Source organism: Narcine bancroftii, chromosome 1, assembly GCF_036971445.1.
Source record: "Narcine bancroftii isolate sNarBan1 chromosome 1, sNarBan1.hap1, whole genome shotgun sequence".
NCBI classification, from domain to species: Eukaryota; Metazoa; Chordata; class Chondrichthyes; order Torpediniformes; family Narcinidae; genus Narcine; species Narcine bancroftii.
Genome location: NC_091469.1, coordinates 252,628,803 through 252,653,142, shown reverse-complemented (window position 1 = coordinate 252,653,142; position 24,340 = coordinate 252,628,803). Strand labels below are relative to the sequence as shown.

The following is a 24,340-nucleotide window of genomic DNA, read 5'->3' as shown; positions in this document are numbered from 1 at the left end:
AAGCCAAGCCAAAGAAGAATTGGTTCAGTAAATGTAACTGAACCTTAAACCCACATGAGTTTCACAAGGGATTATCATCACTTCATAATAATGGACTTTATTGGTTTGAAATATTGCTCTTGGACACATATTTCTACCCTCTGTATGCCAATGGACTCAGTAATTGTGATGTGACTAGCTCTCAGCTGTATTGCTTACCATGATTTGTCATAGATGCAGCACCTTTTGTTGCTCTAACTCTAACTCATCCTCTTCCAATGTGTAAGAAAGAACAAGATGATCTGTCTGTGAGCCATTATGGACTTAAATATGGAGTGGCCCTCTTCTATATCATCAGGATATCTAGAATTACACCCCTTTTCATGGTGGCTCTTATCATGCATCCATCAGGTAGAATATCATAGCAGATTTTTTTTTTACCTCGTATTCTGGGAAAAAATATTGGTCATATTACCAAAGTCTTGAAAAGTATCCCAGAAATTTTTTTACAAGTCCAAAGTCCTCTTCAAGTGTAGGGTTGTAAAGAGACCTTTTGGCATAATTAAAAATCTTGAGTACAGATTACGGTTTATTGGCAGAGTACATACATGATATCACATACAACCCTGAGATTCCTTCTTCCTCCAGCAGAATCATCACTAGTGCAAGAAAGAAACTGCACCCAGCACGAACATGTAAATAATCAAAAGAACTGTACACAGATATCGAATGTGAACAAACTGTACAATACAGGTAGAGCAAAGAAAACCAATAAAGTGCAAAGACCTTAAATTAGTCCCTGGTTGAGTAGTCTGATGTTATGGAGTTGGGATGCTAGGGTAAAGTTGTATAAGACATTGGTGAGGCTAAATTTGGAATATTCTGTGCAGTTTGGGTCACTGGAAAGAGTTCAATAAAATTAAGAGAGTGCAGAGATGATTCACTAGAATGTTGCTGGGAGATCAAGAACATAGTTAAGAGAAAGGTTAAACAGCTAAGAATTTTATTCCCTGGAACTTAGAAAAACAAGGGAGATTTGATAGAGGTATACAAAATGATGAGGGGTGTATAGATAGTGTAAATGAAATATTACAAGCTTCTATTTTATTGAGTTGGGTGTCACTTTGGGGATTAGTGCAGGCTGCACCCATTTACAGTTTTTACATTTACAGTCTGCATGGCACCTTCAGGTCCAAACTATAATCAAAAGTTAATGTTCTGGAACATTAACATTAAGAACAATGGTTGTTTATTCAGGAAAAACAAATGGTGAGAGAGGGTCATGTGATTATGAGTCATGTGATTGGGACACTTAAACAGAATTCGGTATAGATCAGCCTGCCATCCAATAAACACAGAGATGGAATGATTCTGCGTGGAAATGGACATCTCTGCTGATTCTTCTTGTCATGGGAATTATTGAAACACTGTGACCATTTTGATGGTCATTTCAACTGACCTGTGCCTGGGCTTTGGAAAGATCATGGAAGTCACTTGTTTCATTTCCTCTGGACAAGAAAACAGGAAGTTGTGACAATCATTCAAATGAAAGGACAGTTCTCTAGAAGCAACTTGACAAGGATTTGTGAGTTCTGGCAGTCTGATCATCTCCTTTGTAATTATTTCTGAGCATCAATTTAAAAGTCTGAGTTTCAACACAGGATTTCTAAGACTGAACTTTTGGAATTGACTTTCCAGAATTGTGCCTAAGCTGTAAAAGTTTGGATAATCTACACACCCACAAAGCCACACATATATTTGCGCATAGTTGGGGTAGATTAAGTAAAATGTTATTAGTAATTATTAATAAACATACTGTTTTAAAAATAACAGTCTTGGTGAATTTCTATTGCTGCTGGTCTGCGACATAACAGCCAAATAGAATTTTTTCCACTGAGATTAGGTGAGATAAAAACCAGGTTAAGGGTTAAATGAGAAATGTTGAGGGGGAATAATAGGGGGACCTTTACACAAAAAGTCGTGGGAGTGTGGAATGAGCTGCCAGCTGAAGTCTTGAATGAGGGCTCAATTTTAACAACTAAGAAAAATTTGGGCAGGGACATGATTTGAGTGCAGGTTAGTGGGATTAGCAGATTAATAGTTTGGCACTGACTAGGGCTGAAGGGCCTATTTTCTGTGCTGAAATGTTCTATGGCTCTAGGCAATTGATCTGAATCAATGTGAAATTTGAAAACTGAAATTCTCTCTGGAATTTTCTGTGCTTCAAAATAATGAATTTTCTCTCAGAATCTTCAGATTCAAATTTCAGATTCAGATTTATTGTCAAAGTACATACATGACATCACATACAACCCTGAGATTCCTTTTTTCCTACAGGCAAGGTAGAATTACCACTTATTGGTAGTGCAAAAAAAACTGTGCACAACGTACGCATGTAAATAAGTAAAGAAATGTAAAGAACCTATAATACAGAGAGAAAGAAAAATCAATAAAGTGTAAAAGTTAGAGTCCTTAAATTAGTCCCTGATTTAGTTTATCATTGAGTAGTCTGATGGTGGAGAGTTAGCAGCTGTTCCTGAACCTGGAGGTGTAAGTCTCATGGCACCTACACCTCTTTCCTGATGATAGCAGCAAGAAATGATCTTCAAAGGAAATATGATAATTTCCATCTGAAAATATGTATCATAAGAAGAATCTTCTTTTCTTTCTTTTTCTTCTTTCTTTGGCTTGGCTTCGCGGACGAAGATTTATGGAGGGGGTAAAAAGTCCACGTCAGCTGCAGGCTCGTTTGTGGCTGACCAGTCCGATGCGGGACAGGCAGACACGATTGCAGCGGTTGCAAGGGAAAATTGGTTGGTTGGGGTTGGGTGTTGGGTTTTTCCTCCTTTGCCTTTTGTCAGTGAGGTGGGCTCTGCGGTCTTCTTCAAAGGAGGCTGCTGCCCGCCAAACTGTGAGGCGCCAAGATGCACGGTTTGAGGCGTTATCAGCCCACTGGCGGTGGTCAATGTGGCAGGCACCAAGAGATTTCTTTAGGCAGTCCTTGTACCTTTTCTTTGGTGCACCTCTGTCACGGTGGCCAGTGGAGAGCTCGCCATATAATACGATCTTGGGAAGGCGATGGTCCTCCATTCTGGAGACGTGACCCATCCAGCGCAGCTGGATCTTCAGCAGCGTGGACTCGATGCTGTCGACCTCTGCCATCTCGAGTACCTCGACGTTAGGGGTGTGAGCGCTCCAATGGATGTTGAGGATGGAGCGGAGACAACGCTGGTGGAAGCGTTCTAGGAGGCTGTTTACATCCGGTACCGCACGGATGGCAGTCTCTTCAATCTGAGGCGCCTGCAAGCTCACACCAAGACACAAGAGAAACTTGTCCATGAACTACTCTTTGCAGATGATGCCGCTTTAGTTGCCCATTCAGAGCCAGCTCTTCAGCGCTTGACGTCCTGCTTTGCGGAAACTGCCAAAATGTTTGGCCTGGAAGTCAGCCTGAAGAAAACTGAGGTCCTCCATCAGCCAGCTCCCCACCATGACTACCAGCCCCCCCACATCTCCATCGGGCACACAAAACTCAAAACGGTCAACCAGTTTACCTATCTCGGCTGCACCATTTCATCAGATGCAAGGATCGACAATGAGATAGACAACAGACTCGCCAAGGCAAATAGCGCCTTTGGAAGACTACACAAAAGAGTCTGGAAAAACAACCAACTGAAAAACCTCACAAAGATAAGCGTATACAGAGCCGTTGTCATACCCACACTCCTGTTCGGCTCCGAATCATGGGTCCTCTACCGGCACCACCTACGGCTCCATAAGAAGAATAGAATTACTGAAAAAGGCCAAGTTACTATTCTCTTCATCTTGATCTTCCAGGATACATATCAGATGAGCTATGAAATATTAACCATTCTGTAACTCACTGCTGCATCTATAAGGTCACTGATGCCCTCTTCTGGACTGTTGCACAATCATTTCCTTCTCAGTAGAATGAATGGAGTAAAAGGAAAGAGCCTCTTCTCACAAATTTCACTTTCCAGAAGTAACACCATATATTGGTTCTACGGGAGGAGTCAGGCAATGACTTCATAGGGATAAGTTTGATAAGGAAACCAACAGTTACAGTGAATCAAAGTTCAATATTATTGAGAAGTTCAAGTTTATCATCATCCAATTGTATAAAGACAACCCAATGAAACAGCATTCTCCAGTTCTTGGTACAAAAACATGTTAGCACACTTCCAGCCATAACACACATACAAACAAATGATACATATGCAGTACACATACACACACATATATTAAAAATAAATAAATATTGTTTAATACGTACTAGAATCTCGGAAGGTTTGTATGAGTAGTTCATTTCAGTCATTCAGCAGTCTCACTGCCTTTGGGAAGAAGCTGTTTCTCAGCCTGATGGTTATGGCTCTGATCTTCCGGTATCCCTTTCCCGACAGGAGTAGCTGAAAGATGCTGTGTGCAGGGATCTAGGGCTGCTAAATGATTTTGAGAGCCTTCTTCAAACAACGATCCTGGTAGATCATGTTGATGGGGGAAGAGGGAGACCTTATTAATTCTCTCTGCTGCTCATCTGGTTCTGTGGATTGACCGCCAATCCAATGCTCTACAGCAGGGGTGGGCAATCTTTTTTTTTTAATCTCACGTTCTACCTGAAGTAATGTGCTCTGTGATTGGTAAGGGATTGCTTAAGGTGGTATATGAGTGAGAAGGGAAGATTGAGAATCACTGCTCTAGACCCAATTGTTACTGAAATATTTTGCTTGAGAAAAATTATCATTGGAGTTATGAAACCATGTACATAACGAGTCAATTAGGTATAATTAAAACAGTGGTTTTTAAACTTTTTCATTCCACTCATATACCACCTTAAACAATCCCTTACTAATCACAGAACACCGATGACTTAGGAAATACTTAAGATGGAATATGAGTTTTTTTAAAAAAGGTATGATCTTGGCTTGGCAGTTTAAAATGTAACATCAGCTTAATTGGAGCTAAATATAATATGAAGGGGTCTTCATTCTCTCATACCAGTAATGACCGTATTGGATAGAAGATAAATCACAAAAATTATGGATCTCTGAAAGAAAGTAAATGCATGAATTACAGGTGACATGAAACTTCATACAAATAGAACAAGGCAAATCAGCCTTTACACTGTTCCATGGAGAGAATTCAGGATATTTTCACAGAACAATATATGATGTTTCTTGGTCCTTGGTCTATGATTGGTCCTTTTTTTATTGGTTGGATTAAGGCTTTATATAGTAAACCGGTAGTTAGAGTATTGACTAATGGTTTGATTTCGGAACCATTTAAACTGACCCGATCTACTCGTCAAGGTTGTCCTTTATCACCAGCTTTATTTGTGTTAGTGATCGAACCTTTGGCTCAGTTGATAAGACAGAATACATAGATACAGGGTATGAAAGTTTTAGATGAGGAGTATAAAATTAATTTATTTGCTGATGATGTATTGGTGTATTTAATAAACCCAGCTCAGTCACTTTTGCATTTGAAGGAGTGTTTGATGCAATATGGATGTCTTTCTGGATATAAAGTTAATTGGGATAAAAGTGAAATATTACCGGTGAGTGAAAGAGATTATTCAGTTTATCAGAATATTCTTAATTTGAAATGGCAGATCGAATTAAGTATTTGGGTATAATTATAGATGTCCATTACCAATCTTTATATAAATTAAATTATGTTCCATTAATGAAAAAAATTAAGACTGATTTGATTAAATGGAAAGATCTACCTATTAATTTATTGGGTAGAATAAGTACAATTAAGATGAATATCTTTATGGAGAGGTAAATTTTCAAGAGTAGCTTTGAATAAATTAACTTGGAAATATGACCTAGGGGGATTACGGTTGCTGCATTTTCAAAATTATTATGAAGCAGCCTAATTTAAATTTATTAGCTCATTGTTGGATTTGGAACGGCCCCCTAGTTGAGCCAAAATTGAGATGGCAAATATTTATGAATTTGAAATACATCAATTTTTGTTTGGATGGAATATAAATTTGTTACAACAATATAATGTGCCTATACTAAAACATTTAATGAAATTATGGACGAAGAAAAAGAAATTGATAGGTTCTAGTGGTGAATTGTCAGCTTTGACTCCATTGTATAATAATCAACTTATTCCTTTTTCAATACATAATCGGAGTTTATTACACTGGAGATTAAAAGGTGTGGAAAATTTGGGAGATTGTTTTAAAGACGGTAAATTTTTATCTTTTGATCAGATGAGGGATAGTTATGGTATTGATAAGAATTCTTTGTTTCTTTATTATCAAATTCAATCTTTGGTAAAGCATGTGTTTGGTAGAGATATGATTTTACCTGAAATGACTAAATTTGAGACTTTTCTTATGAAGGTACCAGGGAAGGGATATATTTCAGTTATGTATCAAATATTACAGGATGGTATGGATAAAAAGGGTTGGGATAAATCTAAAGGTAAATGGGAAGTGGAGATTGGTTTTATTTTTTCCGAGGATGATTGGTCAGATATTTGTTATGATTCTGTAACTAGACTGATAAATGCACGTTATGCAATGATTAATTATAATTTTTTACATCAACTATACTTAACACCTGAAAAACTAAAAAAAAATATGGTTTTTATGACTCAGATTTGTGTTTTAGATGTGGTAACGCGGTTGGAACTTTTTTTCATGTTGTTTGGTCATGTATAAATATACAAAAAATTCAATTGTTTTTAGAATACCTGTATAAGATTAAAATACCTTTCGACCTGATGGTATTTTTATTGGTTAGTTTGCAACCTTTGAAAGGTCTGGGATTAGATAAATTTCAACTTGCTTTTGTATATTTAGCATTATCTATAATGAAAAAATGTATTGCTAGTACGTGGAAGGATATGAATATGATTGATATTAATAGGTGGCATAATGAGATGAAATATTGCTTAATAATGGAAAAAATTAAATATGTTTCACGTGATAATTATAATTTTTTTCTTCATAAGTGGTTGTTATATTCAGAATATTTACATTTTGATTTACATTGATTAGATTTTAATAAGTATGCTTCATTTTTCTTTTTTTTTAAATTTTCATGGTTCTCCTTCGGAGAGTTGGCTAAAGGGGGGGATTTTTCTCTCTCTTTTTTCTCTCTTTTTTCTTTTATATAAAATATAAAATGTAATGTTCATGTCTAGTTTATTGTTATATGTGTTACTTATTACCTGTATTTTGAGCGAATAAATAAAGTTTGAAAAAAAAAGAACAATATATGATGGATCCAAATATGGAGCAGTCAATTTTAGATTTGATTAAGTGTAATGAGTAGCATGAAGAAACAGCATGTAGTTAGGAAAACAAATGGAATGTTGGTCTTTATTGCGAAGGAACATGGTATAAAAGGAAGGAAAATGTCCTGCAGTGCTGGTGATACATCGCCAAGACCACTGTGCTCAGTTTTAGTCTCTTTTAAGAGTTGATAATTCTAGAACTAGAGTGCCTGGGTTCAAGGTGAAAGAGGAGAGGTTTAAAAGGGATATAAAGGGTAAACTCTTCACTCAGAGGATAATCCATATTTGTAATGTACTGCCAGAGGAAGCGATAGAAGTGGGAACAATTATGACATTCAAATCATTTGGACAAATATATGGATAGATGTGGAGGTGCCGCAAATGCATTCCGTGTTCATGCACACTCAGTAGGAATGGTTTTCTCAGAGGAATTCCTGTTAACAAAGAACAGGGCCAGTTTTCCTTGCTTGATAGTCCAAGAGAAGAGGAGATAGTTACAATCTAATCATGGGGGGTCAATGTTGAGGGTAGAGAGACCACATGTTGGTTGGGCCAGCGGGGGAGAGAGAGGGTGAAGGGTGGAGGGGGCAGAGCAACTGGTTGAGGACCGTAAGGGGTGGGAGAAGACCGTCATATTGCATAGTGATACTCTTTAGGTGGCACTATAAGTCTAGCCCCAACAGTACTGGTACGCAGAACTGCGGCATAATGAGGAGCTTAAAGTCTTTATATGTTGTGCCCCACATGGTTAGCATCACTGTAGTGTAGCTATGGATTTCTGCAGAGTGAGACTTTGAGGCTAGGGCGACTGTAGGTGACCAGTTTCGCCTCAAGGGAGTAATGTTGGTCAATGTCAGGATGAATAAACCTATTGGTGCTCCCGCTATCAAAAAGACATTTAGTCACCTACTCATTGATGGAGATGTCCAACATGGAGCAGGCGAGTTGGTGAGAACTGTTCTGATCCAGCACCACTGAGGCCAGAGTTGGTCCGTGGTCCGACCCCCACTGACTCGCTGTCTGTGGGGATGATGACGGCGCCCATGCAGCGGCGTGGGTCTCCCTGAAAGTCATCAGTGTCCACGTTGGCAGCCCCATGTTGTGGTGTGATTGTCCCCAGAAGATGCTGAGATCGAAGATGGCGGCTGCCATGCTGTACACATGGCAACATTGGGGCTGGAGGTCTGTGATCGGCATACTCTTGCAGGATAGCCCTTCTTTCTGCACTTGGAGCACGTCACATCTCTCGCTGGGCAGCTTTTTCAGGGGTGTTTTGGCTGGCCACAGAAATAGCACTTTGGGTGCTCCAGGGAGACTGTGGCTGTGGTGGGCTCATTAATCAGGTGCGGAAGTGAACCACTGGCCTATAGACCCGCATCACAGGATGGCAATCCCCATTTGGGTCCAATCACAGAGTACGCTTCCATGTTGCAGAGGAAAATCTCTAGCGACTTCGCAAGCTCGATTGCCCCTTTGTCATCCCCTGCCTTGACATGACCACCATAATATTCATTGGGACCTTGCGCAATCTGTTCACCCTGTTTGTGTACCGATCTTACATCCACAGTGACCGGGAGCCCTCATTTATGAGTGACGAGCTGCACCAATTCCTGCTGGCCAGGGGTACTTCCACCAGCAGGATCACAAGTTATAATCTCCAGGGGAACGGTCAGGTAGAGAGAGAACAGCACTATGTGGAAGGCCATCCTCCTTGGGCTAAACTCCAGGGCCTGTCCCTCATTGGCAGGAGAGGCACCACTAACGCTACCCCTCATGAAAGAATTTTCTCCTTCCCCAGGAAGTCCAGGAAGTCCACGTCAGGGACCAGCTTAACCTGTAAGACCTTGTGCTCCATATTACCTCACCAAACAATAAAAAAAATGGGGTGAATATGGTGAACTGCTGTAATCCTGATTAAATGGTTCCGCACATCCTGTGACTGTACCTGTGGCTCCTCCCTCTTTGACCTGGTATAAAGCCTCTAACATCTTGACCCTTCCCCGGATATCCTGGATCATGGCACAGGATGATGTCCCTGTTCATTGTGAATAAAAGCCTGTAGATCAGTGACTCTCGAGTTATTTACTGCACGTCGCCTATCTAAGTCTTAAGAATGCCCCAATTGTACCAGGCTCTACCATCACCACTGGCATGAATGCTAAATTCAGTCCTGCAGACAGCTGAGGTGCTGCTTCTCTTCCCTGCTTTATCTTCCCCGCTGCCATCAGATTCCTGAATAATCAATGAACCAAAGACACTGCCTTATTTTTTGTGCACTATTATTTTATATATATGATAATGTTGGAAGATGGTTATAATATGAATGTTTGCACCATGAAGCTGCTGCAAAATTCTGAATTTCATGACTTGTTCCTGGCGATAAGTTCTGATTCTGATTATCTTCTTTCAGTTTGCAGATAAAGGTTTTGGCTTTTAGGTAGCATTTGGATCAATTTAATAAATAACTTGATTATTTTTATTACTTTACAGCTTGGATAAAAATATATTCAATGTTCTTGTTTCACATCTGTTTTACACCCTTTTATAACTTGTGAACTTTATCATTTTGCAGTTAAGAAGATGGGAAGAAAAATGATTGAGTATGGCGATGTTCTAGTTGATACTTCAAGAAATGCTGCAAGGTGTAAAAATGTACCAAGAAGTTGCTTATGGCCTTCTTCAGACGATGGGAATGTTTATATACCTTATACACTGACTAAAGACTTCAGTAAGTTACTTCCATAATTATTTGTTCTTGATTATGAAGCAACACAGCAACTTCTGATAAACCTTAATGCACACATGATTCTTTTTGGTATTAAATTAAGAAGGTTTCAAATAAAAGACTTCAGTTAAGATTCCATTAAGTCAATGAGTAGTTGTACGATATAGACTCAATTTAAACCTGTCAGTGTGAATTAGACAATGTACACAGAGCTATTGCAGTGGGCTATGAATTGCTTCTGCATATTTGATTCCAGTCTGCAAACTGATCAGGAATTTGGTTTGTATGATACAAGTTGACTAATATTCCTGGAAGAATACTGAAGCCAGATATCAAATTTTTAGAGATTCATTGAACTTGATTCAAGGATATTGGGTTTGCTGTATGAAAAGATAGTAAGTAGACTAGGTATGGAAGAGGAGATCACATTAAAAACTTCCAAAATTCTTGTATGGATTAATAGACTGGGTGCAAAGTTGAAATTGAATAAAGGTAAACCTTTGGAATTTTTTGTCATGAAAGGTTATGGAGTGATTGTGTTCATTCAAGACAGAGATTGATAGATTTCTGGATTTTAAGAGAATCAAAGGGCATGGCAACAGCACTGAAAATAGCATTATATTAGAAATTGAGCCATGATCTTAGAACCCCAAAATATAGAATTTCAGACCCAGAAGTGAAATAAGAAAGCCTTGATTTCTTACCTTTTAAGCACTCTTACATTTTTTTCTTGTCCGTTGTATTATTCGCATACTACCGAAACAGATCCACAACAGAAGTCATCGCTGTGGGCCAACAATCAACCCTGTACCACCTGGACAACAAGACACCTACATCAGACTATGATTTTATTGACTACAGTTCCACTTTCAACATAACTGAACCAAACAAAGAAATCCCCAAATTATGTGACCTTGGTCTCCACACCCCTTTCTGCAATTGCATTTATGACTATTTCTATTCCACATTCAGCAATTAGTGATTTCACCTCAACACAGTAGCACCACAATGCTGTTTACTAAGTCCCCTACAATACTCACTGTAAATCCACAATTGCATGGCCAAACACACCTCTACAAATTTGCAGATGACACCACCATCATTGGCAAGAGCTCTAACAAAGATGAGGAAAAGTACAGAAGAGAAATAGGCTTGGTGCATAACAACGTCTCCCTCAATGTCAGAAAGACCAAGGAACTACTCATTCACCAATCTTCATCAATGGCACTGAGGTGGAGATAGTAGACAGCTTTAAGTTCCTAGGGTAAACATCTCCAGTGATCTGTCCTGGTTCATCTACATCAATAAAATGGGAAAGAAAGCACAACAGCACCTTTACCTCCTCAGAAACCTGAGGAAATTTAGCATGTCACCAGAATTCCTAAAGAACTGCTACAGATCCACCATTGAAAGTATCCTATCAGGATGCATCACTGCATGATACGGGAACTGCTCCACCCAAGACTGCAAGAAACTGCAGAGGGTTGTGAATGCGCCTCAGACCATCACACAGCACTCCTCCCCTCTATTGACTCCATCTATCACCTACTGCCTTGGAAAAGATCTAACATATTAAAAGACTCATGGCGACACATACACCACATCCCCGTCCATTCAAGAGTATGATATCATCCACCACCATCGACCAATTCTAAATCAATGCCTAGTCATTTAACACCAGGTTACCTACCCTTTAATTCATCCCAATCTCTATGGCTCCAGATCACAAGATTGGAAGCAGGGTTCCTCCTAACTAGATTTTTCCAGCAGATGTGGTAGCTATCGATCTCACTGGTCTTCACAGACTCCCATGAGTTGTATTAACTGCATGGCTTTTGGATTGTTATCATAATCAAATCTTGTATGAAATATTAATTGTTTAAGGGTCTTAGTAACAGCAATGAAATAAGTATTTATTGGTTAAATTGGTTATACGATAATTGTTGAACTTTCCCTTATAACATTTCATTGAGACTACTTAAAACATTTTCTAAGTTAGTGTCTGGTGCATTGATTTAATGTTGCATCTAAATATTGGCACCCCTAATTTTGTAGCATCATCCCAGTAATGCCATCTTTGAAATAAAAGCTTTGTGCTTTTAACATATGTATTAAAGCAAATCTTTATTTACTTTTTAATTATAGATGATGATCATAAAAAGAAAATAAAAAAATCTCTGGATGAGATTGCTTCTTTAACATGTTTGAAGTTTTACTACAGGCGAAAAAATGAACCTGCCTATATTTCTATTAAGTCAAAGTCAGGGTAAGTTGAAAAATGTAGCTATTTGACGTGACTTTATTAACTCACTAACTGAACTGAGTAGTTGAGAATGACACGATTAGCATAGTGGTTTGAATCTGGTGCAGTCTATAAGGAGTCTGTACACCCTACTCATTTCCTGCATGGGATTTCTCTGGGTGCTCCAGTTTCCTCCCACCTTACAAAACATAAGGGATTGGGGAGGTTAATTGGTTGAAATTGGACCGCACGCATTTCATGGGCCAGAAGGGACTTCTACCATGTTGCTTCATTAAAATTTTAGTAGCTATTATACGTCACAAAGTTTATAATGGTATGGATGTCACTGCTCTTTCTCCAGACTAGTTGTCAGGAAAACCTCTTGTCAGAATGACTCAGGCTGAGACTTCAGAGTTTGTTTCGAGAGCTTTATTACATGATATCACGGAAACACTGTCCTAACTGGTGTCAGGCGCGGACTCTTCTGGCAGAAGACAAACAGCACATTTTTATACAGATGAGCAAGCAACTCTTAACTCTCTTGCACACAAGGAACATTCCAAGGTATCCCATTTCAGGGGCTCCGTTTTGCAGACCAGTTGAAACTGGCTGGTTTCTTAACTTACAAAAGATAAAGAAAAGGGCTTTCATTTTACAAAGGAAACAGACATGCAACACTTTAGATATAATAAGATCATTTTTCTTCTACATCTCCCCCCTTGTTGGTCTAAATGATCAACACTCTAAATGCAGATATCCTGATCATCATATGGGGGTTGGTAACCCTCAGGTGTATGTTTAATCAACCCTCTTGATCGTATCAATCTAGTTTTTTTTAAGAGTGTGGCAGAACGGATACCTGCCGACTGTAGCTCTGGACTGCTTTATATTCAAGGTCTTGCTTTTAAGGTCAAGAGGACCGTTTTCCAGATAGTGCCATTTTCCCTTTCAACTTGTCCATTCCCCCTGGGATTGTAACTTGTAGTGCGGCTGGTCGCAATCCCTCTCTCGTACAGGTACTGCTGTACTTCTGCGCTCATGAATGCAGCACCCCTGTCTGTGTGTATGTAGTTTGGGTACCCAAATATGCTGAAGATGGGTTGGAGGCATTTTATTACAGTGGCTGCTGATACATCAGAACATGGGATTGCAAAGGGGAAGCGGGAATATTTATCTATTACGTTTAGGAAATAGACATTTCTATTATTGGATGGGAGTGGGCCTTTAAAATCGAGGATGAGGCGCTCAAAAGGTTTGGTAGCTTTTATCAGGGTGGCTTTGTCTGACCGGTTAAATTGCGGTTTGCTTTCCGCACAGATGGGGCAGCTCTTGTTCACTGACCTCACTTTCTCTACTGAAAATAGGAGGTTTTGGGTTTTAATGAAGTGAAACTGTCTAGTGACCCCTGTGTGGCCCAGCTCATTGTGCAAGTTCTGCAACTGGGACATGTGGTTAAGGATGGCACAAGTGCCTCTGGACAGCGCGTCCGGGGGCTTGTTGAGTCTCCCAGGCGGTACACAATGTTGTAGTTAAATGCAGACAATTCTATCCGCCAGCACAGGATTTTGTCGTTCTTAAATATCCCCCTGTTCTGGTTATCGAACATAAAAGCCACAGACTGTTAGTCCGTGACGAGGGTGAAGTGTTTGCACACCAGATAATGTCGCCAGTGCCTTACTGCTTCCACAATGGCTTGGGCCTCCTTCTCTACTGCTGAGTGTCTTACTTCTGACCCCTGTAGGGTTCGCAAGAAAAAGGTCACCGGTCGTCCGTCTTGGTTTAGGGTGGCTGCCAGAGCCACATCGGATGCATCCGTTTCTACTTGAAATGGAATCGGCTCATCTATGGACCACATGGTAGCTTTAGCGATATGGTCCCTAATGTCCCTGAATGCTCTGGTGGCTGCTGGGCACAGTGGGAAAACTGAGATTTTTAAAAGTGGGCGGGCCCTGTCGGCATAGTTGGGGACCCATTGGGCGTAGTAAGTGAACAGCCCCAACACCTTTTTAGTGCTTTCATCGTGTGTGGCCCTGGGAGGTCTAGAAGAGGCTGGGTCTGGGCTAATTTCCCCGTTCTGCACTATGTAGCCCAGGAATGGCAACTTCCTGAAGCTAAAGACTTATTTGTCCCTGTTGTACTTTAGGTTCCTTTTCTCGGCTGCCTGGAAAAAGCGTTTTAAATTTGTGTCATGATCCTCCTGAGTGTGGCCACAGATTGTCACGTTGTCCTAATAGGGGAACACCGCTTTCAGTTGGAACTCATCTACTATTCGGTCCATTTATCTCTGAAACAGGGACACTCCATTGGTGACACCGAAGGGGAGTCGCAGAAATTGATACAGCCTGGCGTCTGCCTCAAATGTCATGTAAATGCGATCGCTGTTTCTAATGGTGGTTGGTGGTATGCTGCCTTCAGGTCTATGGTGGAGAACACCTTACACTGTGCAATGTTATTGACCATGTCTGCTATGCGTGGCAGGGGCTAGGCATCTAGTTGCGTAAATTTGTTGATTGTCTGGCTGTAATCCACTACCATGCGCAGTTTTTCTCCTGACTTTACTACAACCACCTGGGCTCTCCAGGGGCTGGTGCTCTGCTCTAACATGCCCTCCTGTAGTAGCCTGTGGACCTCTGTCCTAATGAGGGCTCTATCCCTCAGGCTGTACCTCCTGCTCTTTGTGGCTATTGGTGTGCATTCTGGGGTCAGGTGTGTGAACAGCGGAGGTGGTTTGATGTTCAGGACATACAGGCTGCAGTGTTGTTTCTTTGTCAGGAGTAATGGGGGGTGAGGCCCGTTGTGCACTATTGTAATGCTTTCTAACTGGCACTGAAAATCTAACCCCAATTGTATCGGGGCACAGAGGAAAGGGAGTACTAGTAATTTGAACCCTTCGTATTTTGTGCCCTGGATTTCTAGAGTAACCCTGCAAAACTGTTTTACCTCAGCTGCAAGGCTGCTGGCTACTAACAGGACCTGGTGCTCACTCGGGCATGTGGGGAGGGCAAGGCTGTTGACTAACCCCTGGTCAATAAAACTTTCAGTGCTTCCACTATCTATTAAGCAATTTACCCTCACATCATTAATTTTGATGCACACAATGGCATCAGATAAATTGTGTGGACTTGACTGATTCATGCGGAGGGAAGCAAGTCTGGCGTGTCCTTTGTGTCCTTCCATCCGATAGTACTCGGTGTCATATTCGTCTCCTGAAGACTGTGTCCTCTGGTTTGTAGCATTTGTCCAAGATGGCTGGCTGCACATGGCATTCTTCTTATTCTGTTTGTCTGTGGAAAAAGAAGAGCATGAGAATGGGCCTTGGCTGTGGCCTTGGGGCTTCTGCAGACTTTTGCATAATGCCCACGTTTTCCACAGTTGGAACAGACATTTTCTCTGGCAGGGCAGAGGGCTCTGGGGTGCTTTCTATGTCCACAGAAAAAGCACTTGGGACCCTCAAGGTGCACAGCTGCTGCTGTGAATTCCTGTGAGGCAGCATACTTTTCTTTTCGTGGGGCTAGAGAGTCCAGCAGTGTGACGTTTGTCCAAGTCCCAGGGTCCTGTGAGTACTCCTCTAATTCTTTCCTGGTGCTTTCTAAAGCTTCTGCAATAGTCTCTGCCTCATCTAGCCCCAGCATTCCTTTCTCCAGCAATCGATGTCTCATCTCAGTGGAACGTATGCCCGCAACAATTCTGTCCCTAATAAGGTCCTCCGCATACTCCTGAGCTTATGGTTCATCCCCACATCAAGCAAGAATGTTCTATTTAAAGTAGTTAATCACTTTTTGAATAAACTGCTTTAAAATTGCAGCCTCTCGCCAGGTCTTTCAGAGAAAGTATAAAGTCTCTGGCAGACTCCCCTACTTGTTGTGACCTGGTCATGAGTCTATACCGGCAGTGGAGTTCACTATGCCCCTTACTGTAATGCCTCTGTAAAATGCTCATTGCCTCTTGGTAGGAACTGGCATCCTATATAAGGGTGTAAGGGTGGTCTCCCAACTGGTCTAACAGCAGCATTAATAGCTCTTTATCTGAAGCCTCAGCACCCTCCACGTAATTCAGAAAGCAACTCTGCCAGCGGCCGAAGTGCGTGCCAGCTCCGGGATTTCTGGGGTCGAGCTTCACCCTGTCTGGTCGCAGCACATGGCTAAGCCACAGTCTCTGGTCCCTTAGGTGTAGCAAGGGTGGACCCTGTGGTACTGGGAGCTGCTGCTGGGGGAGTGACGGTAGCGGTGTCTGCTTTCCCTGGCTCTGGAGTGGTTGGGAATTCTGCACATACGCGGTGATCAGGAGCACGACTTGTGGAGATCCTTCCACCCGCATTTATAGTGGCCCCTTTCTGATCGGTCCGGGGTTCAGGGTCGGCGGTGCCTGTACCAGCGAACCCACAGGCAAGCAGGGCTCTTGGCTGTTTCTTACCTGCCCTATCGTATTTCTGTGGTCTTCCCTGCATTCCACCACGATTCCAGTACAGCATTTCCTCGCCATCTCTGTCCTCGGAAGCATGTGTGTGCTAGTCGTCCCCGGATTCTATTCCTCAGGAAGAGTCTCCAGGTGGTTGGGAATGAGCATTGTAGCAGAAGCAGCTTCCATCTTAGTAGCTATGATATTAGTTTATTAAATTGTACTGATAATAACCACAACAGCAGTGCGAGTATAAGACAGCTTTAATAAACTAATATATACAGTAAGAGGTCTTGTCTCTCTGCAAGACAAACCTGGAAGGCTCGACTGTAGCTCTGGATTGCTTTATATACAAGGTCACCGGGATGACCCCTGGTGACCTAGTGGTGTAATTACATATCACCACAGGTGGCAAGTGCTGGATGCCTTGCACCAACCTTACAGTGTGTAGGGGGCTGAAGCAAAATGCCATCCAAATAGACTGCACGGATCCCTGAAATACAAACAGCATTTCTCCTGGTCTCAGAAATAACCATATCAGTCTCTGGTCTCAGTTCCCACCTACATGTTCCTGCAGAGTACTGCAGAGTACATGGTTCATATTCCACTGTCTCATAGGGACAAACCCATTCAAAGGGCCATTGCTCACAGACTTTCATTGAATGTGTCTTGTTCCTCTCATTGATCCAGTCCCCATGAAAAACTGGATACCAGAAATTCTGCCTGTATAGGTGCGGAAGAACTCAAAACTGACACCACGTGTGATGGTGTTTACACCACACTATCTCCTTGTAACAGGCCTGTTTCAGAATAAATCACTTGCCCCTATGGTTCCCCCTATGTCGTCCTGTCTAACTTCTCCTATCTGATCTCCTGTTACTCCCATGTTTTCTCTCTGGGCTTATGCTTTAAAGTTAGCAGTTTTGTGTAACATTGGAGATGAAAATATTTTCCTTCTTTGTGTTTTAAAGTTAGCAGGCTTTGGAGTCAGCAAATTCTACACATAATCAGCCAACTTTTCTACATACTATGACTGTTAATTAATTACATTAATGTTTCCTATAAACAGTGTAGTTAAAGTACATAATAAATTGTTACATAGTAATGGTCTAATGAATATATAATCAATAGTACATAGGAATATTTTCCATATATTCCCCCCCTTTGAGTCCTAAATGGTCTCACATAGCGAGAGAAGACAAAAAGCTGCATACAAAAAAGGTCAGATTAAACTACAATAGCTATCCCTAAAACTGGGTTATTTGCAAAATTTCATGCTCAGTCTTCAATGTATCTCTCTCCCACTCCCTTTGCATCGAACCACAGTTTCTCCCAGGGAATCTAAACAGAGAACTTGTCATGTATTTCTTATCTGCACTGCCTGCATTCCAAAGCCATCTGTTGATAGCACTTCATATATGGACCCTCTCCTCCATCTAGACATCAGGCTTCCATTTTGTGTTTTAATTCACTTTAATACTACATTCCTTTTCTTAGTTTTGTCTTTTGGTTTATAATTTTTAATTTGCTAACATCACAATTACATGTAAGATATATGACCCCCTCATGGCCCTCCATATATTCAGGTTAACCAAGCAAGCCATCCATTCTGCCCCTTGGTCCCTGTCTATGTCTCACTGATTATGGATATCTTGCATCACCTTGTAGGATTCACCTGCAACCTTTGTAATGCACTTATCTCCTATAATTGAGTATACAGCTCCCTGGGTAGCAAACTGATAATCCACCTCATATCTAGTTTGTTGTGAGAAAAGCCTCGATTCTACCAATTCTCAATGAACAGCCTCCAACCCTGCCACTGTCTCATTGCCCAACGCTGTTAAGCCACAGATGAGATAATTGCGATTCTTGGCAGCCACCACCCCAGCTGATCTTCCACGGGATATGGAGTTGAGGACTTGCCATCCAATGTCAGATCCTAGGGTAACAGGATTGTTATGGTCCTTTGACACTTCTAGGCAATGATCCGTCTTCTGACTCTAGCATTTTCTGGGCAAGGGACGACAAGAGGTCCTAACATCCCAATGGCAAACAAGTCAGGGAGGCTGTTTCCTGTAAAACATAGGCTTTTTTTAACTGATAGCATACAGTGGGGTCTCAGTACATTTGTTATGCCAATGTCTGGGATCTCTCTCTCTCTCTCTCTCTCTTTCTAAGCAAATTTGAGGGTGATTTTTCCTACCCTTACTTTATTTTTCCCATTGTTTTTTCTCAGCAGCATCCCCACAAACTACCTGAGTTCCTCGAGTTAAATTCAAACATTCCTTCCTTAAACAATGAGAAGTGTCCTTCCTTAATCCTATAATCCCAATAGTGTTCTTCTATAAAGTTTCAACTTTACCATCAAAACACATGGGGTAACTGTTATTTAAGAAATATGCTGGCTGTGTTAATTCAGAAGTGATTGCATTGTAAAAGTGAGTACCCTGGCAACCTCCTCTAGTCATACTGTCTATCTGATGAAATAAGTGTGGCTGGCTTTCTATACACCTTCCTTTAGCTGATTCATTAGCCAATAGCCCTAACTTCTGATTGGCACTATGAACATTCATCTTATCAACATATAAGTAAAACACATTTAAGAGGGTATTATGCTGTCACCAAAAATTCCTCTTTTCAGTCTCAACTCCAGTCTTCAGTTCAAATATCAAGGTGACAAGAGGCATAACAATAAAGTTCTCATGTTATATGTGGGCCTCTCTTTTTCAGTCTATGATAATAAAAGTCTTAATGACTTAGCTGGGCCTTTTTCCTTAAGTCTGTTTGGAGTATCTAGTGAAGCTGTCCTTCAAGCTTTAATGTAGTCTGTGTTATTACCGGGACCTGGAATTGTCCTTTCCAGTGAGTTCCCAATTTCTTCTGATCCAATTCTTTACCAGATCTTAATTCTCAGGTTTGACATTAGAATATTCACCACTTGGATCTGTTGGATCACCCTCCTTTAGGTGTGTTTGTTTTACCTGTGAATGCATCTCTCAAAAATTTTTGTTAGATTTCTCAAATATTTGCTTATGTCCTCACCTAATGATAATAAATCCATTCCTACTGGCTGTACGGGCTTTGCTCCCCAAACTGTCCGTATTGGCTGTCCATGGACCATCTCTGCAGCAGATAGCCCTGACTTAGCCTGCGGTGTCATCTGCATTTAAAAGGACCTTTTAGCCAATTTTAGCCCTGTTTCCTCAGTCAATTTGGCCAGTTTTGTTTTCTTTTTCATTTGCACATTCCACTATTCCTGCTGCCTTGAGTTAATAGGAGCATTGGGATCAACTGTAATCCCCAATTCCTTTATCCAATTCAACCCAGTTTCTGCTGACAATTTAGTCAATTTGTTCTTTAAGGACCCAGGCAAATCAATAATAACAAAACAATACTTATAGATACGTACTTAATTCTATAAAATCAATCCATATACACTCAAATGGTATGCATTCAATTTCTTTACCAGGATCATTTTGTAGGCAGATAATAATTCCTTCATTTGGAATGTCCTACTTTCTTAGATTAGTGACGTGCCCCTCCTATGCCACTCCTCCTTAGCCAATCCACATTATTCCATATATATAAGTAAGTAGTTCAAGTAAAATAAATTGCATTTGGTACAGAAATTGTCCAGCAGGGTTGGTTCATAATTTGATTTCTGGCACATCCCTACTGTTTACAGAGCTTGAAATGGTAAGAGGGTCCTCCTGAACTTATGCTTCATCCCCACGTCAAGCAAGAATGTTCTATTTAAAGTAGTTAATCACTTTTTGAATAAACGGTGGAGGGACCGCACTTTTGCAGTAATATCTGTGTAAGCATTCCCAAGGGGTAAAAAGTTCTGGTGTGGGCATAAGTATTCCTTTCCCTATCATGTAGGCTCTGACAAGGGCAAACAATTCAAATTCCTGGGAAAACTGGATGATAGAAGGCAACCATCTTCATTACTTCATTTCTGTATTTTACACAAGGCAGTTTTAAAAAGGCCATCGAGTTAACAATAATACATTCATAGAAGGTCTGATGAATTCCCTAAGGGAAAGGTTCATAGTGTATCATAAGTGCTTGAGTCATTTATTGGATTAGATGTCAGGAGAGCTTCTCCTAAATGTTGGATGTATTTTACTCTGGGTTTCAAAGGTATGTCCGCTCTCTCTAATACTTGGCCCAAAGGTCATCGCCACTCTTCTAGGTTGTTATTGGTATTAGACCAGTTTCAATTAGTCTTAAACAACATTGCAGTTTTTTAAAAAATTCTTTCTTCTGTGTTATTCATTCTATACAAACTAGAACCAGGAAACACTGCAGAGGTGGAAAATTATTTCTTCATTGTAACTTTTAAAGTCCAACAACTTGTGAAATTGCTTCATGATTGAAACTCTCTGGAAGGCAGATTTCAAATTACTACAGATAACTTTCAGTTCAAGCTCTTTAACCCCTTCTTCCTCACTCATGCAGTCTGAAAGTGCGAGGCAAACTGTCAAGTTTGCTTTTTCCAAAATGAGCAACAATTTTACATCAAAGCTAAGTCTGAAAGACAGGAGTCACATGATGGAGTAGTGGCCGGTAAGGTAAAACCAGCCATCTCCAGAAAAAAAGTCAAGAAAAGACAAAGTTCAACAAATATAAAATATAAGAAATAAAAGATAAAGTTGAAGAGAAGAGAAAGAAGATGGCACCTAAGAAGGAAAAAGTAAAAACAATGGGGAAAAAAAAAGAAAAGACACCAGAAAAGAAAGGAGAAGGCCTTACCTGCACAAAGGAACAGGGAGCCGCGGTGGCGAAGATCCATTATATATATCCATTATATATATCCAATTAATATATTTTCTGGTAGATTGAACCTCTGTAATACTTTAAATAATTAGTTCCATTCTACTCTGTCAAAGGCTTTTCCTGCATCTAAAGCAACGGCCACTGTTGGCTTCTTGAACTACATGAATTAGATTAATAAGTTTACAGGCATTATAAAGTATATATACTTTATAAATGGGATGAAAAGCTGGTGCTCACCAGTATTGCATCATTTACTTAATTTATGGAAGAAGATCCACTTAGAAAGGAAAAAAACGAATTACCAAATACCAAAATTGTTATTAACACAAAACCCACTAATCCCTTTTACAATAGATAACCTTTCCTTTAGAGAATGGGAGAGAAAAGGAATCAAAAGAATAGAAAATTGTTTTATGGGAAATATTTATTAACATTTGAACAGTTGAAGTACAAGTATGGAATAACTCATGGTACAATGTTTGCATATCATCAACTGAAAGCTTATTTAAAGGATAAATTGGGAAACAGACTGAGATTATCAAAAGGAAGCAGCTTTGAATTTGTGATTACAGACACAATGATAATTAAAAGATTTATAACGAACATGTACATTAAGCTGCAAGATAAGGAAAATGATGAAATAAGCTATAAACCTAAACAAAAGTTGGAAAAGGATTTAAACATAAAGATAAAAAATGAAGCATGGGAAAAGTTATATTCTGGAACTATGAAGAATATAATAAACACAAGGTTACACATGATGCAGTATAATTTGTTACACAGGTTATATATCACGCCTCAAAGTTAAAAGAATGGGATCCAACATTATCAGATAGATGTTTTCACTGTAAGAAGGAAATGGGAACAACAGTACATGCAATTTGGGCATGTGAGAAAGTGAAAATGTTTTGGGAAGATCTAAATCAGATAGTAAATAAAATCACAAAAAATAACATACCAAAAAATCCAGAGAGCTTTCTTTTAAGTAATATAAGATGTAAGGAATTAGACCTCAAATTGGATAAAGCGCAAAAAAGATTTATTATGATAGCCTTAGCAGTTGCAAAAAAATGTATAATGTCAACTTGGAAAATGGAATAGAGCCTGAGAATACAGCAGTGGTACTTGGAAATGATTAGATGTATTCCATTGGAAAAAAAACATATAATTTAAAAAATAAAGTCACATTATTTGAACAAATTTGGGAACCGTACATGCAACACAACAGAGAGGGCTTGCCTCAGACCTCCACCCTCTAAAATGATAAGAAGACAAAACGACTTGATCCAGTATGTAAAAGTAGATGACAAATTTTTCTTGTTTATTTTTCATTGTGTGATGACATTGATGGTTTTATTGTATTGTATATGTTGAATATTTATTGGTTTTGGAGGGGGGTGGGAAGGGGGGAGGGAGGGTAGGGGGAAAATAAGGGTTAAAATGCCACTGTGTATATTTAATGAGAAACATTTGTATATATTTTGGTTGATATGGTTCACAGTGTGAAAAATAAAAAATTATTTAAAAAAAGCAAAGTCTGAAACCTTCTTTATCGTAATTAGTGTGACACAGGTCTGGACACTGTGGCTGCTGGGATTCTCACCACTCTGGTGCCCGGGGTTTATTTCTTCACCTTCTGGTTGTTAATCATTTGGCGCCTGAGAGAATGTGTCACCATTTTAATGGTAATGATTAAAATCTGAAATGCTCAATCAGGTTCACATTCTGTGGGTGGTGTTGGTCGGATCCTTATTACACATCTTACCTGGAGAAAAGTTTAATTTCAGCCTTAAATAAATATATTGTACAGGCAGGGCGGGAGCTGCCAATCATTATTGACTTGACTTTGATGACCAAACAATATTCCAGACATGTAATTAAGATCCCCAATGTTTCCTCCCCTGTGGCTCCCGTTATCTCTCCAGCTCTTATGCTTTTCTCCACATTAGTTTTTTTTTGCCATAGCTGTATTACTACCATTATAAATTATTTTTCTGCTCTGTGTAATTGGAACACGAATGGGACCGTTCCCCGCATCATTCATTTCTGACATTTTACCCATAGCAGTGTTTACTCTTGATTTATCACATGTTGTCCTTTAGTTCCTCTGTGCCCACTTCAGGGTCCAGAGCTTCGCATGGGGGATTTCCCCTCTTAACAACCAGTCGAAGGCAGGGCGTCAGAGTTAGGACTACACATTATGTTGGACAGTACTTTTATCTCCTCACCAGGTAAATCCTCAAGCCCTTATCCTCTGTGTGCTCAGGATGCGACACTCGTAGTTCATCTGGAGTCCTTCAGAGTTACGCTTTAAGGAGGGAAGGATCACTTGATCTAACGCCTTAAAAGAAAAACCGGGAAAGTGTCCCGTGGGCCCATTCTTTAGACTTTAGGTACCAGTTCAGCTGGTCACTGACACCATCCAGGAAGCATTCCTCAATCTTGGACTCCTGGCTAGTTTGCCAAATGTATTGAAACAGCCACTTCCTGATGCAAAGAACACAACACACAGAATTGGTAATGTTAACTCTTTATTGGACACCAAATTAACCTGAGAGAACCCTTACTGCTTTCAGCCCTGAAAGCAGTCTCCGGAGGTCTCTATTCAACAAAGGGATGCATCAACTTTTAACCCCTCAAGAAAACAAGTTGAACTAAAAGATTACATCATTATTCTACATACAAGGTAAATCACACCCCTTATTACTACTCAGCCCAATGCGCAGTTTTCCTGATCAATTCTCCAAACCTCCTGTCATTTCTTTTTTACCATGTCTGCTTGTTTCCATGTTTTCTTCTTCATGGCTGGTCCTTCCTCCATGGGAGCATACTTTTGTTTTTCTACTCTACCGTGGACATTGCCCATTTTTCTCTTTTAGCCAATGGTTCTTACCTAAGATTTAAAAACAGTTAAACAAACACCACTATCCCTTTATTACATG

At 40.2% G+C, this 24,340-nt stretch overlaps 1 protein-coding gene across 13 annotated transcripts in view; it reads left to right on the top strand.

Moving 5' to 3' along the window:
• The window catches only part of LOC138741338 (low choriolytic enzyme-like), a 143,077-nt gene that overhangs the window by 48,276 nt on the left and 70,461 nt on the right, over window positions 1-24,340 (top strand). For all 13 annotated transcript variants that reach the window (XR_011343465.1, XM_069895254.1, XM_069895331.1 and 10 more), the window contains 2 exons: window positions 9,827-9,982; window positions 12,125-12,245. Coding sequence is in view for 12 of the 13 variants with exons in the window: in XM_069895254.1 (XP_069751355.1) it covers window positions 9,827-9,982; window positions 12,125-12,245 (277 nt within the window). In the remaining variant the exon portion in view is untranslated. The remainder of the gene's footprint in view (window positions 1-9,826; window positions 9,983-12,124; window positions 12,246-24,340) is intronic.